This window comes from Parasteatoda tepidariorum, chromosome 5 (genome assembly GCF_043381705.1).
Source record: "Parasteatoda tepidariorum isolate YZ-2023 chromosome 5, CAS_Ptep_4.0, whole genome shotgun sequence".
Taxonomy (NCBI): Eukaryota; Metazoa; Arthropoda; class Arachnida; order Araneae; family Theridiidae; genus Parasteatoda; species Parasteatoda tepidariorum.
Window position 1 is genome coordinate 60,476,693 of NC_092208.1, and position 16,936 is coordinate 60,493,628.

Consider the following 16,936-nt stretch of genomic DNA (forward strand, 5'->3'; position numbering starts at 1 on the left):
AACAAATTTTATTTTAATGATAGATCAAAAAATATTGAAGAACAAGTATATGCCATTTCATAACTTGTAAGCTCTAAACATAAAACTATTTTAATAAATGCGCAAAAAAAATAATGAAATTTCATATAATTTCTAGTTAAATAATAAAAATTTCAATCTGTGTAAGTTTTATAGATCACTATTGAAAATTTACTTATTTGTTTTTTACTTAATTTTTGATCTAAAAATAATACAGATTATTTAAATATATATATATTTATATCAATCTTTTTATCGATTTAACCAAAATTCAGATTGGAGTNAATAATAAAAATTTCAATCTGTGTAAGTTTTATAGATCACTATTGAAAATTTACTTATTTGTTTTTTACTTAATTTTTGATCTAAAAATAATACAGATTAATTAAATATATTAATATATTACAGATTAATTAAATATATATATTTATATCAATCTTTTTATCTATTTAACCAAAATTCAGATTGGAGTGGAAGAGTATCATGGTTGCATTTCAGAACAGAAAACTGATGTTTCTCCTTGAAATTCAGTATAGAAACTGTGAGGGAATTTTTGAACACTTCAGAAAGAATAACTTAAAGAAAATACCAAAAGCAGGACAAATCAAGCATGTATTTAAAGTAAATAAAGAAGTAACTTAGATATTTTCCACAGGCAAATTAAACCCAACTTTATAGTTATTTTCATAGCTGAACAATTAGTGCATCTTAATAATAGTAAAACTGCCTCCGTATATCACTTTCAATACTTTTTAACGGCAAAAATAGTATTGATGGATAAATAAAAGTTAACAAGAAGCAATATACATAAATATGCTGAATTATACATTAAAATAAACTTAAGAAAACTAAAATTTTGCACTTGGTTGATAAAAAAATAATATGCTTTTAACATAACAAAATAAAAATATATAAACTGGGAAATTAGTAGTTAATTACAAAATAATAAATTTTACAAATACTTTCAAAGTGAAAACTTTGACAAATGTTTTACTTATCTAAACATTAAGTTTCATCCCCTTTGGAATTGTATATTATTGTATTAAATAATTTTTTTATGTTTAATACAACTAAAAGACTCCTGAACAAGAGTGAAAAAGTCAGAAGCAGTTAAATAAACAATAAATCTAATCCAATCTTCTAAAGTTAAATATGGAATGTTTTTACATAATGTTAATATTAATGAACACAATATAATTAAAGCAAGTAAATATGATAGTGTTGAAACATTCAGAAGTAAAATTGAGATCATTGCATCCAGTGATATAGATAGCAGTGTAATCATTATCTAAGAAATTAACAGTCAATTCAAATATATATCTAAATAATAAATAAAATATTTCAATTGTAATATTTGTGTAACTTAAAAATAAGTAAATTGTTTAATACCAGTTTTAAACAGTAAAAGATTCAGCAAAGATATAAAAATATTTAAATAAGAAAAACAGTTCTGGTTAAAAACTTCTTGCAACAATTTTATGAGATAAAGCAGAAATATTTTCTACCAGAGTTCCAGCTTTTAGTCCAAAATTTTTCTGACAGGTGGCACAATAAGTTTCAGTTTACGCTTTTTTGTATAAAATTCTATTATTCAATTACAACATGTGATTGTGGCTGGATGATGGATACATTGACAATATTGTTATTTTAATTCCGTGACAGATTTTGAAAAAAAAAATTTTATTTTTCAGTTTTTCTTTAGTTTACAAATTGACCAATTTTTAAAAAAAGAAGAAAAAAACTTACGGGAACAGTGCTACCTATTAAATAAAATTTTGAACTAAAGACAGAAACTTTGGGAAGAAAAATTTATGCCCTATCACATCAATTTGCTTCAAGAATTATCCTTTTTTTTTAACATTAACCTTTTTCTTACAACTAATTATAAATATATATATAATTTGATGATCTTTAATAAGAAGAAGAAAAAAAACAGTACAGTAAGAAAGGATATTTTCTATAGATCCAGGTTTACAATCTTGCATTAAGGTTACAAACTTAAAAATTTTACTTAATTGAAAAAATCAACATAAAAAAATTTGAAATGATTCCAAAAGTAATTTTTCCTGAAGTATGTACTGAGAAGAATACTGTGACAAGCAAATTTTTATAATCGATTTAATTTACTAATATTCTTGTAAAACAAAATTACACACCACTTTTATAATGTGACCAACTGAGCCAGAATACAAATATCATTCTATATACAAACAATGCATTGAAATCTGGAAAATTATTGTGAATGCCAAGAACAAATTTTTAACAATTATTTAATGAATTTATAATACCATTCAACAACACAGTTTTAAGGGGTCACAGTACCTTTAGGACAATTTTCTAACAAAAATTATAACAAGCATTTTTTTTTTGGTGGCTTTACATGCATATTAATATGACTAAATTTTTTTAACAGTTAAAATTCCCAATTTTTAAATATTTTTTTTAAACATTTTTCTAAAACAATTTTTTTTTATCGTAATTATTATTGTTATAAATTTGTGTATTAACTTATTTATATATCAATATTTTCTAAGCTTAATTGATTGCAAAACTTGCAAAAAAATTAAACATTTAACACATTGAACACTGAAATATAAAATGAAGTAAATATTTAAGTAATTTTTAAAATGTTTATTCAAAGCACAATTTTAGAACATCATGCCGATTGTAAAAAAAAATTTACTTCCAAGCTTTTTATTCTATAAAAAAAAGCCGTAAAGATTCAAGTATCATGTAGGCACCAAAAAAGCATCAATGTCAAAAAAGCACTTTCACATTTTGTTTTTGCAGTAAAAAACACGGTTTTTATGCTTTAAATCGTTCAAAAAATTATAAATAATTTAATTAGAGAGATAAAAAAAATCTCAAAGTGTGCATTGAATCACTTGAAGTTTTAATATAAGTAATAAAAACTGTTTTGTCAACTTTTGGGCAAAGTGACCCCTTAATGAAACCAAATATTTAAAAAAGATTAATAAAAAATAAAATTACTGTCAAGAATAAAGATGCAAGAAAATGGTGGATTTTAAAACACAATATTGTTAATATATATAGTCATTCAGTGATTTTTAATAGGTGAAAACAGTTTAAGAAAAACCATAAACATAAAAATCAGATGTGTGCAGTTAACTCGTAAGCAGGGGGAAAAAATATACTCAGAGCATTGACACAACAGACTATATTAACAACTTCTTTTATAAACAACTGGAGTAAATATACATATTTACACTAATTACAAGTATAAAAGGCCTCTAATGAATTTACCATCAATTCTATAATCCCAACAAAAGTGTGAATTTTTTCCTTTTGCATACTTTTAAAAGGCTGTAATATAAACTGTTTTAAATCTAAAGCAAAGACAATAAAAAATTTATATTATCTTGCTTGATCAAAAAAAAATTTTTTTTTAATCTTTTGATATTCTACTATTGTATTAAAATTCTTATATATATACTATTTTTAATCTAAAGCAAATAGTTTTAGATGGAGGAATAAACAATAAAATACAAAGTTCCCAATAATATACAACTAAACTATGCAATATCTTGTAAAAAAAATTTACAATTAAAATTTGATTTTTTTTTTCTTCCTTTAAACAAAACACTTATATTCAAAAACGTCAAAAAAAACAAAATGTACACAAAATTTCTTCCTTTTTGTAAATTTAGTAATAAGAATGATAGTCATTACATAATTAAAAGAGAAGAAATTTAGAAGCAAATAATACAGCATGTTTTACTTGATTATACTATTAATTACATATCTAACTGTATATGCAAATGCTGCAAATCCAATAATAACAGCAACATTAGTGAGTGCACTTAAAACAGCTTGGCCTTTTTCAAACTGAGAACCATTTGAGCTACGAGTAGAATCAGATCTTATATCAGAGTTCCTATTATTATTCAAAAGTTCGAGTTCACTTATGACTTTTCTAGAATCCTAAAATAAATAGGATCAAAAATCAATAATACAAAAGAAAAATACAAATTGCAATTCATTCATTATATGATAAAAACAACTAAATTAAAAAAACAAACATGATATATGGTACTTGGAGTTTTAGCTTGAGGGTTAAAGAAATAATATGACAATAAAGGTCATTCAAATCAAAAATTCACTAGAAAATCAATGTTAAGGTCACCTGTAACAAAACTACATAACCCACAAATTTTAAGCAAACAAAACATAGCATAAGATGATGATTATATGCATTAAAAAAATAGTAGTCCAGGATGGTCATAGCTTACAATTTTTAAAAGCATTCAATTAAAAATGTTTTAGTGCAAACAAAATGTTTCTTCAGTCGAACCCCGCTATAGTGAACCGTCTGCGGACTCAGTAATCTGTCCACTATAACCGATGGTTCACTATATCCAAATTTTTTGAAGAATATTTTTTGCATAAGACAGTTGAATGATTGAAAAATGGCTTTGCAATTTTGCATAAGTCATTTAAAAATTATTAACTAATTAACAGATAATAAAGCAAAAATTGATGGAAAAAGTAATTACGTCGCTAAATATTAGTTTTATTTTCACTTTTTATGAAAAAATTTTGTGATATTTGATTGAACACAATTTGATTTTAAATTGAATTCATCAATTTTCTTATCGACAATGTGCAAAGAATGCAAGATTTTTACATTTTGAACAAGATTTCGAGCCATCTTGACAAAGCATCTTCTCCGTTTTCTCTTTCAGCTCCACGCAGTTTTTTCGATGAAACCATGTTTTTGTCGTATGCCGCAAGAATTGCACTTCAATTTTGACAAGGAAAATTCCTTACACAGTGTCGATTGATTGGTTCCATCATCAATACGCTTTACAATTTTAACTTTGTCCTCTTTTATCATCATTTTCAATCANGCATTAAAAAAATAGTAGTCCAGGATGGTCATAGCTTACAATTTTCAAAAACATTCAATTAAAAATGCTTTATTGCAAACAAAATGTTTCTTTAAATACTTATTATATCTATGCAATCCTCATTTATTTTAAATTTTTATTAAAATGTAAGTCCTTTTTGAAAAATTATAACTCTTTTATTGTTACAAAAAAAAATAGTCACCAGAATTAAACCTTCATCCCAGTAATCATATCATTATGATTCTCCCCTATGGACTAAATTTATTTTGATTTTTAATTTTATAAAAACAATGCTCAAAACATATCCTAATACCCATTATAAACAACTCAAAACAGCAAATCAAATTATCTATTTTTACTATAGTAATACAGGTACAAACTTACTTCAACTAGGTCTGGAAAAAGTTCACAAAAAATAGGATCTTTCAGGTTAAATTTTAGACTTCTTTTGGCTAACAATCGTTTCTGAAAAAAATTATCAGAATTATAACTATTAAATTACAATCTTAAAAAAATAACATAATCCACATGGAAAAGATTTTAACAAAACTTAAAAAAATTATTATAATTTCATTATTATTTTAATGTATTTAAACACTTCTTGAAAACAATTTTAAGTGCTTTAATCCAATTCTTTAAGACAATTTTAAGTTATAAGTAAGAGTTAAGCAAAAGATTCCCACAATTTTATGGCAATGCGGTCAGAATTGTGTATAAGTTATCATGCATTAAGCAAAACCAAAATTACTAACAAATTAACCCTAAATAAACAAATAAAAGATATATGAACAGTCATAAATCAAAAAAAAAAATACACAATGCCTTTTAATGATATTCTAATGGTAATTAGAGTGGCAAAATGAGAAATTGAAATTAGAGTTGTAATTAAATTGCAAAAATTACAATCTAAATAATAAATTTAGTGTTTTAAAAAATTAAAAATTGTTTTATAAATGTTATAAATAATTAAAATACAAAATGCTTCAAAAAATCTTTTAAAACAATTGTAAAATTGATTAAGTAGTAAGTAATAAAAAATCAAACAAATGAAATGAAATGCTACACCAAAATGAAAGCATATTCTGCTGAAATTAAAGTGCAATAAGGTATTTTAATTTTTTTAAAAACTTGACATTAAGAAAAATTTAAATATGTATATCTCAGGGTCTAAAACTCTCGGATGCCTGATCATTACACCGGCTAAAAATTCTTGTCCGCACTCGTTTTAGAAAATTTTACATGTTCTTTCTTTAAATTAAAAGCCTTTTTTTTCTTTTTTGGAAAAAAAAAACAATTTTTTAAACTAAACTAGAACATTCTAGAAATCTTTCTTAGCACTTGGATGACTTCATTGCTTGTACTAATATATTTGCATAAATATGTCTCTATATTTGAATATATTAGTTTTAATTTATCCTGCTATGGTTATTTTTTATTATCTTATTTATTCAAAGATATGAAATAATAATTGCTTCTTTTTCATGCAGGGTTCGTTGATTTAAATCAGCTTGATTTAAATCACGATTTAAATCTTGATTTAAATCAAATGATTTTTTTAAAAAAATCATTAATTTAAATCAACTAAATTTTTTTATCTATAAATATTGATTTTAAAAGTTAAAAAACAGCGTTTTAAATTTTTGATACTTTTATTACTTACTTTAATCAGTATTAAAATTTAATTTAAATAAATTGCTGCATTAGTTAATTTTAATTACGAAAAATTAACGAAATTACTTTCTTGGTGCGTGTTAAATTCCAACACATAAAAATGTTTTGATTCTTGAGATTGAAAGTACAGATTAAAGTAAACATTTAATGCTGTCTTAATATAGACTTGCATAGCTGTAAAAAGTAATTAATAAACATGAATTTTTTTCAAAAAATAATACAAGTAATGTTAATTAAAATTCTACATATTGAATGAAAAAGCGTGAATTAAAATCTACATCATATTTTATTGGTGGAAAATAAGCTTGAGGTTATATTAAAAAGAAATTACCCTAATATGCCAAAAAGGGGCAGATGTTTTTTTCCTAATATAGTGTCATTCTTCCCTTTCAAAGTCTATTTGATGCAGTAGGGTTATTAACTGGTATTTTTTTCTCATAATATGTTTACAGTATCTTTGACATTATCTGATTTTCCATAAAGAAATTTTTGTGAAAAAAAATTCCAATGAGTACATAGATTTTCTAAAATTTTTTTTAGCTTAACTTAATCTATTTTGATATAGAATTAAAAATGAATACTTTAATATAAAAATATTTAGATTAAATATTTATTTACTTTTTTGATGAATGACTACATTTATAAACACAGTCTGCTACATTTATTTTGCAATTTTAAAAATCAAGAGAAAAAAAAAAGAAATCACAATTTTAAATTAAAGTTATGGTTTGCAAACTGAAACTTTGTTTTAATAGTTAAAGTACAGGGTTCTGTCCAAGCCAAATTTACTATCGTTTAACGGTACCTTTACAAATTCAACTTTAGGAAAAATGATAGAATAATCACACAAAATACCTTTTCCTAAAATTTTATTTTTGTGTCTCGTAAGAAATGATAAATCCATATTTTTACTATATTTGTGTTGATTTTTTAATATAATTTTTAATTTTCACAAAATAGGTACCTCTCAGAAAAACCCAGAAAGACCCCTGAAGTATTCCTTAAATTCTCTATTTCATCTAGTCTTTAAATTTTAATCACGCATTTGTTTCAAAATGGTTGCTATGCATTCAAAACTATGTATTATAATGAAATATTATTTTAGTTAGAGCTTCTAAAATATTCTTACAATATAGTTTTAATATTAAGTTAACTTGATTAAACATTTATAAATTTTTTAAATCATAAATTAAAGTTCTTAGTGTATTTGAATAAAAATCAAAAAAATCTGATTTAAATCAAAAAAATCCGATTTAAATCAAAAAAATCTGATTCTTTTGATTTTTTTAAAAAAAATCAAAAAAATCACGAACCCTGTTTTCATGTAATTTCAGAAAAGTAAACAATGTTACCCTAGTTTCCATTCCATAACATGTTAATTAACAGTGAAAGACAACTAAAGAGTGATTAGTGAATGAAAGTATAGGAATTACAAAGAATTTAAAATACAGAAAACAAAATATGAAATAATTGTTAATTTATCTTCGGAATAATAAAATACAAATAAATATGGAAATATTTACTTCATAATCTGAAGTTTCAATACTGCCCAAAGTAGGGTTTTTTTCAACCTATTAATAAAAGACAAGAAATATATTACTGAAATTAGTGTTTAAACAGCCTTACTTCAACACAGTATCAAAAATTGTTTCGCTTAATCTAACTTGAACTACATTCTAATTTGTTTCATCACAATCATATTAAAATCACTAAATATGAAGCATTCGCTACTTTTAAAAATTAGACATAAAGAAAACAATAACAAATTTATTAGAATAAAAGACAATTAAAAATCTTCGACCAGCTTGGTCGCCTTTGCAAACTCACTGTTTCACAGCTCTTCAGAATATGCTATAGCACTTTTCAAGGAGACATTTCAATAAATAAAACAAAAACTCTAAGTGTATACTAGATTCTACAGTTTAACTAATAGTGAGCATAACTTGAGAATTGTGAAAAATTTTAAGGCATTAGCCTAGTTGGATATCAAAGTCTGTTTTAAAGTATGCTTAACATAACCAGAATTTGTTTAAAAAAACAATGAATCAATCTTATAAATTGCCTGACACTCCCAAAACCTCACACAAAAAGGAGAAAAAATCAAGAAAAAAAAGTTCATAAATCAGAAAATCTTAAAACCTTTTAATTAATTGTAAAACCAAATTAAGAAATAGTTTATTATGTTTTAAAGTTTAAATTCAGATAAGGCAGCAAAATAACAATCGACAATTATAAAAATCTATTTAACTCTCCGCAACCAAAATTTTTTATTACATCACTCACAAATTCTGGCAAATCTAAAATCATCACCTGTTGCTATTAACATTTACACAATCTAATTTTGCCACAAATTTTTTTATCTTTCCTATTTGATTTTAAAACATCTTATGACAAAAAATAATGAACAGCTAATGTATGTATTTTGTAAAGAAAAAATTTAAAGAAAGAAAAAAAAAACTTATTCTCTAGGTGCATGAAAGTTTTACTTTTTCTGTGGTTTTTATTAGTATGTCATGTTCAATGTGTTTATATACTTTTAAAAAGCAAGAATAGATCAAATGCATTTATATATGACGCATGTAACAAACGACATATTTATGTGTCGCTTGTTACCACGCACAGCAACCCAGGGAGGACGGAAGTAGATTCAGTCAGTCAAGTTTAGAAGAGAAAAAGAAGGGGTGAGCTACAACACCTACACCGTGGATCTCAGTCAGTAAAAGTCCCTTTCCCTTATTTATTTTTTTACTTTATTTTGTAGTCAAGAAATAGTTTAAGGGTACTGTAAATTGTATCAAATAAACTAAAGAAAATGCTACTAGTGTAATAATCATTAACAAGGTTAAATCTTCATTTTAATTATTTAGAAACACTGGACAAGCATGCACAGTTTTGGATAAACACATACCATAAAACTGAGAAGACCAGTTAAAATAGTGCCAGCTGACCAAGCTGGATTCCAAGTATCAGGGTGAAAATCACTAATACTGAGACAAAGTCTTGTATTGCATTTAAATCTTCCATTTGGAGTGATCATGTAAATGCTAGGAGGTTTGAAAGGAAACTCTGCGGGAAACACTAGTTTACCATGATAAACACCACCTAAATTGGTATTTACAAAAAGAAAAATGTAAGACACTATTCAATTTACCAAATACAGACAAAATGTTATATAGTGATACAAAAGTTTTAAAAAAATAATTAATCTAAAATTAAGCTGTTGCACATCCATAAGATCAGCAGGTCCAAATCAGGATAGAAGTAAATTTGATAATGGCAACACTAGTAGTGGTGTTGTCATAAAAAACCAAGACGTCATTACAAAAATTAAAAGGCATAGTCCAAATCATTGTTCAGTTTTTAGATCAGAACTAATCGCCATAAATGCGGCTCTGGAACACATGATTTCCATTGAGAGTGCAAAGAATATCTGGATTTTCACGGATAGTAAGAGCTCAATACAATATCTGAGCAATTGGCGAAACATCGGTGACAGAACTGGCCCGTATATCATTAACAATTTGAAGACTTTCTCTTCTCACAATGACATNAAAGTTTTTGATCTCTTTTCATTTTAGAATCCTTAAATAAATGTTTTTTTACAAATAAATAAATATTATTATTTGTATAATATTATTATTTACTACAAAAAATTATTATTTGTAATCTAAAATTAAGCTGTTGCACATCCATAAGATCAGCAGGTCCAAATCAGGATCGAAGTAAATTTGATAATGGCAACACTAGTAGTGGTGTTGTCATAGAAAACCAAGACGTCATTACAAAAATTAAAAGGCATAGTCCGAATCATTGTTCAGTTTTTTGATCAGAACTAATCGCCATAAATGCGGCTCTGGAACACATGATTTCTATTGAGAGTACAGAGAATATCTGGATTTTCACGGATAGTAAGAGCTCAATACAATATCTGAGCAATTGGCGAAACATCGGTGACAGAATTGACCCGAATATCATTAACAATTTGAAGACTTAAGACTAAGGTGATTTGAAGACTAAGATTTGTGACTAGATTTGAAGACTAAGGTGATAGGAAACTACAGACAGCTATCCCAAGACTAATCAGGGTCATCCTCGTGGACTAACATTTGTTCAGGGTCAAAAGACTTTCCCTGTATGTCTAAAATGTAAAGTGCACCAGGCTACACCTGATCATTTGCTGCCCTGTATGGGGCTAGAGAAGAATTTTATCTTGGAGGCTCCAGCGATGGTATATGATTTTCTGTCAGTGAACGGTCTTCTGGACTTGGTCTAGCCTTGCTCAGGGCCAAGTGGAATAAGTAACAACAACAACAAATCAGGTCCATGATTTTGTGCACGCTAAAAAAGCAGGGCTGGGTTTTTAACAGGGAAAAAACAGTTTTTCCTAGGATATGGTAAAAACTAGACTTTTACTGGTAAAAGCCTGGTAAATATTAACTTTTGTTTATTTATTCCAGGATATTGTGGTTTGTTACATATAACTGATAGGAATATATATTATTTCTATATTATAATTCATATTAAGAATTATTAGATCATATATATTTACATATATGCATATGAACAAGTAACAAACCATTGGACAGTGATATGATGTAAGCTATCTTCTGAATTGTAATTATAAAACTAATTTGTCATATAACAAGTTGTGACAAATCTTCTAACTATTAAAAACTTAGAAAACTGATTAATGAATTAGATTTTAAATATAAGCTAATAACCATTAATTAAATATTAAATCATAACTACACATTACATTATTGTATTATATCTTTGTATACTATAACTTTATTACAGATGTATGTATATACAGAAAGATCAACTGCGCAAAATTTTGGAACTTCATAAAAAAGAATTAATTTTTTTCTTTTCTTTTTTTTTTTTTTTTTACAAAAGAATAATTGGAACATTAAAAAATATACAACAGTGATATAGGCAAAATAAGAACTTATCTTATCAAACTTTTGTCCTTTATTGTTATAAAATTAGATTAGGAAAAAAAATTTATTTTACTTATTTCACTCCGTATGTGGACTTTTAAGATCAAAATTTTCCAAAATAATCATTTGTTCAAATGAACTTGAAGTATAAAAAATAACTTTTTATGTATGAAGATTTCAATATCAGAGGAACAACAAAAATGAATATCAATTATGCCTACACATTAAAAATAAGAAAAGAACACTGACAATATTACATAAATGCATTATTTTGGCCAAAAGTTAGATTAATTTATAAATTAATATAAGATGAACATTAAAAAAAAATATATAAATACTTTTTTTTTATTTTTTTGAATTCCTATGTTCAGAACTTTTTTAGTACAACTATAAACAAATGTATGACTAACCATCCACTCTTTAAAGGAGTAATCATAGCAATTGAAAAATTAGAATAACTTTCTATATAAACATTAAAAAAAAAGAATTAAAAGTGTATAAAATACACTTATAGATGACATATAAGGTTCAGCATAGGAACAATAGCACAAAGCTAGTGCAGAGAGGCAAGAAAGATTCATGTATAAAAGATTTTTTTATGAATGATGGAAACGCATCAATAAATAGATGATGGTAAGCAAACATTCTGAGAAGTGAATCTTTGAATGTAAATGAGGGTTAAGAAGGAAAAAAACTAATAAGCTTATGAGCATATTTTAACTGTTCATAGACATGACTTTTTCTTTACTATTCGATTCAATTTCTTGACTCTACGTAAATCCTAAATTTTTAGTATAGCCTCCAATTTTCTATGTATAGCTTAAATCAATTTTTATTAGCCTAATATTATTCAATTGAAAAATGCAAGAAATTTTTTTTTCATAGAAATGGAATCGAATCCTTAGCAAATACGACCTTACATGCAATGAAATGTTTCATTTTGAAAAGCCACTAACAACCACAATGTGGTTGTTAGTGGTTTTTCGAAACATGTGAAATTAAAAGATGTCAAAACTTTACCTTTATAAGGAGTGTCCTCAGGGCCCAAAACAGCAAAATGCCTAGAAGAATATTTCAGTTTAAAGATATTTTTTAAATTCAAAAACTAAGTAACTTAATTTTTTAAAGTCAAAACAAAGAATAAATTTAGTAAACATGCATTAAATAATTTTTTTTTTCAAGTTTAAATAAGAAGTGATAAAAACTAAAAACAAACCAAGTTTGCCTTAGAGTATTAAAAATAACAAACATTCTAAACAAGGATTGGTTAGGTGAAAATATTTAAAACAAATTAAATTAATAAATAATATTAATAATTAGTGACATTAAGAACCTATGAGAAACTGAATAGAAGATTTCGTTTTTGGCAAAGGTGTCAGGATTGTTCAAATATTTCTCTAGAGAATACGAAAGATGATTCTCGTATTACGTTTAATTTTCGTAAACTTCATTCTCGCTAGAGTGCAGTTAAAATTTAAACTTTATCCATCAGACAGTTTTATTGTTATAGTCAATTAAAAAAATTAATCTCAGTTTATTTAGAAAAATCTAAAGAAATTGGTTTTGAGCAATTAATAACTTCTATTAAAAAGATTAAAAATCTAAAGAAATCAAAGCCAAGGTGTATGAAGTTAGATGCAAATTTGTTCCAGTATTTGCAAATGGTAAGAATTGCATAAATGAGCTTAAACATGGTAATACAGCTCCAAATGATTAACATTGTTTCATACATCTAATGGAAGTGACTTTCTCTGAAATGATAGATGAAGTACAAGATCTGTTTTGCGTGATTTATCAATTAACGTGCAAAAAATAATTAAGAGAAAAAAAAGTCATCTAGAAAAAAAGAATTTCATAAGATAAAAGTAAGAGAGAGAAAATCGACTCATTAGCTCTCAGTGGAACATAAAAGTAATGGTGTGATTCATTCAGAGACTGTTTGGTGTTTTTTCAGTTTCATCTTCACAAGTATCTTCATCAATACTTGATAGTGAACGAGACATAAGATAGTACTACATTTCAGAAATATTTGAAACAGCCTGTTTTGAAGGTGATCCGCTAAAAAAATGGCAGATGCTGAAATTGGCCATCAAAGTGACGTCCACAGTTTCTGAGGATGCATGCTTAACACCTGTGCTGATTACTTGCAAAAACATTAAAATGGATAAATAGAGAGGAGAGCCTTATGTGTGGTTATTGCACTATATTTGTCAATATATAGTGCAATATATTTGTCAATTGTCTATAGGTAAGATAATTGAAAAATTTTAAGACTTAAGGAATTTTTTAATTTGCTTTTTTAAAGGACTTATTGAACAACCCTTAAAAAACTTAGAAAATTTTGTTATTTTTAAGGAAAATTTAATTATCTGCAAGGGAAAGTTAGAGAATCTAGATACTGGTACAAGGAACTAGCAACTAAAAATTTTCTCATATCCGTTTGCATGTATCTACTTAGAATTCGTAAAAGTTCTTTAAAATTTATGAAATAGAAGAAATTAATATGATACTACAATATTTAGATTCTTGTAAATTCATTAAAATACAAATAATGCTTTATATTAATCTAAATTTTATTATTATTTAGATGAAGTATTTAAGAGTTTCAAGAAAAATTAAAAACATATGATTTATGGATTAAAAAAAATAAGAAGAATAAATTTTTAAAAAAATAATAATAATAGTTTTTACAAAAATTATTAAATGCTACAAATAATATACCATTCTAAAATATTCTGAGGTAATGGATGGGCTTTCACATAAGGTACTGGATCTTTCATCAATCTCATATAATCTTGCTTCAGGCGACGTGTGGCCATATTTTCTCTTCTATTCATTTTGGAATCAAATTTCAGTACACAAATTTCTAGAAATGATAAAAAAGAAAAACTATAATAAAAACAATCAAATAACAAATAATAATAAATACTTTATATATTATGCAAGTGATAAACTTAAAGAATGCCAAAATAAAGCTAAACAAATACTAAATACAACAAATACAATAATAATAAATATAAACAATAATTAAAAATCTCTAAGTCTAGAAAATGTGTGATAAAAATTTCTCTATTCAAAACATAAAATATTCTAAAAAAAATGTAGGTTATAGCAGTAATTTTCAATACATCCTCCCAAACCATGAGCTTAAAAGAATTTTAACAAAGGGATGAATCCTCAAATTAATATGGGTATAGCCTGTACAGTAAGTTACAACTTTTCCTATGACATCAAGCAAGAGAAATTATATCAGCATTTATTAAGGAAACAAGACCTTGGACTACATTAAACCACCAATGGATAATAGTATCAATATAAATGTAAACAAAAATAAATCTTGAGCTCCTTACTATAACTTCCTATTCAACAGTTTACAGCTGCTTATTAGAGCTTATTGTGTGACGCGATATTTAGAAAGAAATAATTTTGCTTTCAAAGAAAGAAAGAAATAATATAATTACCGAGATAAAATTTCCTGCATTTCATAAAATAATAATGATATTAAATACTGCAGCTGAGTTTCAAAAGAAAATTTGTTTTAGTTATTTCTAGATATACTGCTTAAGAGGCTACATGGTTGTTATAGATCCCGGGTTTGATCCTCGAGCCAGGCAACGTTGACTCAGTCTTTCATCCCTTCAGTGGGTCATTAAATGAGTAGCAAGCATGCTTGGGAACTAAACACTCGAGGTTCCACGTTCGGCTGACCACCTAACTGGAACATCTGCTCCTGCATCCTGGAGTTCAAGGTCAAGAAAATTGAGATGGGCACAGTAGGCCTTGCACCTCTATGGGCTGTCGCGCCACAGAGTTTAGTTTTTTTTTTAGGTTGTTATATTTAGAAAGGTTTTGCTTTTTTGGCAGTCCTGATTGAGTTTGTTTATTACTATTTGTTCTTGTTGTAAGCAGTGCAAGTTTAAAATCTATTTGGCACTCTGCCGATTGTAGTTGGTGCAATAGATCATGATACAGAAATATTCCCCCATAATAGGCACACAATTAAAAATTTGAATTGAATATTTTTAGTTAAGATAAAAGTTCATATAAGAATAATATTTACCCTCACCCCTGATCATTTTTATTTGATTGCACCAAAACGGCCACTTACTCTCATTTTAAAACTTTTTTCCTTATACACATTATTTTCTATGTTACTAATACTTCAGCACAAAATTAATGCTACTTCACTTGAAATCATCCATAACTATCGATCAAATTCACATAGATGAGTCAAAATAAAATTATACAGGTATATCACTAAGATTAAAATTTTAGTAAAACAAACAAACCATGTGTGAAAAATTTATAAAAGTACAAATAGAGTTTCTTTTTTTTCTAATTTACCAACTCAGAATTAGTGAAAGGGGTTTTAACACTCTTACAAAGACAAGTTGAAGAGGAAAAATTTATTGTAGGGGTAAAGTTTAAAATCTTACGATATGAAATTGACACATTTTATTTTACATAAAATGGGGGGATGTTTAACCGAATATCAATACCTATTGCAAAATCATAATCAATAATATTTATTACACTCTAAAAATGAATGCAGAAGTAGAACTTTAAAGAATGAAAATATAAGTAAACAATGAAATATTTATGAAACTTAGTAACAGAAATGAAAAATGGAGCAGATTTATTCAATCTCAATGCAAATATAAATTTCAAATACCTGGTAATGCTTGAAACGAAAATACTTTAGTAAACTAGATAGCAAATACGTAAAAAAAAAAAAAAAATTTCTTTCAAATGCAAAAAGAGGCTGAAATTCACAGCTTTCGAAGAATTTAAAGTTTAAATTACAATATGTAAACAGACGATCCCAAAACAAATCAATCAAGATTGACGAAATCTAAAGGAAATGTATTACGTACGCTTTGGGTGCATTCAAGAAATCTGAAAGGTTCAGGCTGCACAAAAAGTTACATCAGTTGTCTTTCATAAATAGTTTGAAAACTTCAAATTCTAAGAGAACGAAATAAACTCAGACGAAAGAATTGAAGCAAATATCAATAGTGATATTCCAAATAAATTACGAAATCTTGCTTCGCATTCCGCACCTCGCAAAAGCTTTTTACTCGCGCGTGATTTCGGGGACATTTCAGTTTCTAAGCGGTTTACGGTTCTGCGTAGAGGTGATTCTGCGTAAAGGTATTCACAAGAGCCTTGCACCTCTACTCACAGTTGCGAAAACTTTAAAAAAAACTGCCGATTGACAGTAAATATATTTCACCAATCAGAATTTCTTCAACAGCGATCGAGTTGTTGCAGTTCATTTACGTCACATAGGAGCTGCACAATAGGCTATATTGGCGATGGTCTGGGAAACATCCCTGAGGATGATCCGAAAACATGCCATCACAATTTCGATCATCTGCAGAGGGGATGGCACCCCCGCTTCAGTAGCCCGACGACCAGCACGCGAAGTCGAGCACTTTA

At 26.6% G+C, this 16,936-nt stretch overlaps 1 protein-coding gene across 4 annotated transcripts; it reads right to left on the reverse strand.

The window, feature by feature from the left end:
- Positions 1-1,128: 1,128 nt before the first annotated feature.
- On the reverse strand, positions 1,129-16,614 carry LOC122268998 (ubiquitin-conjugating enzyme E2 J2). Of its 4 annotated transcripts, none has more exons than XM_043040218.2 (7): positions 16,372-16,579; positions 14,219-14,363; positions 12,518-12,558; positions 9,466-9,659; positions 8,081-8,128; positions 5,271-5,351; positions 1,129-3,960 (listed from the first exon to the last, which is right to left on the reverse strand). In XM_043040218.2, exons 1-7 carry the CDS (start codon positions 16,382-16,384, stop codon positions 3,754-3,756), a joined length of 729 nt encoding a protein of 242 aa, XP_042896152.1. In that variant the 5' UTR covers positions 16,385-16,579; the 3' UTR covers positions 1,129-3,753. The 4 variants fall into 4 exon arrangements, with proteins under 4 accessions (XP_042896152.1, XP_042896154.1, XP_042896153.1 ...); XM_043040220.2 differs by having other exon boundaries at positions 16,170-16,386; XM_043040219.1 differs by lacking the exon at positions 16,372-16,579 and adding an exon at positions 15,564-15,588.
- Positions 16,615-16,936: the final 322 nt, after the last annotated feature.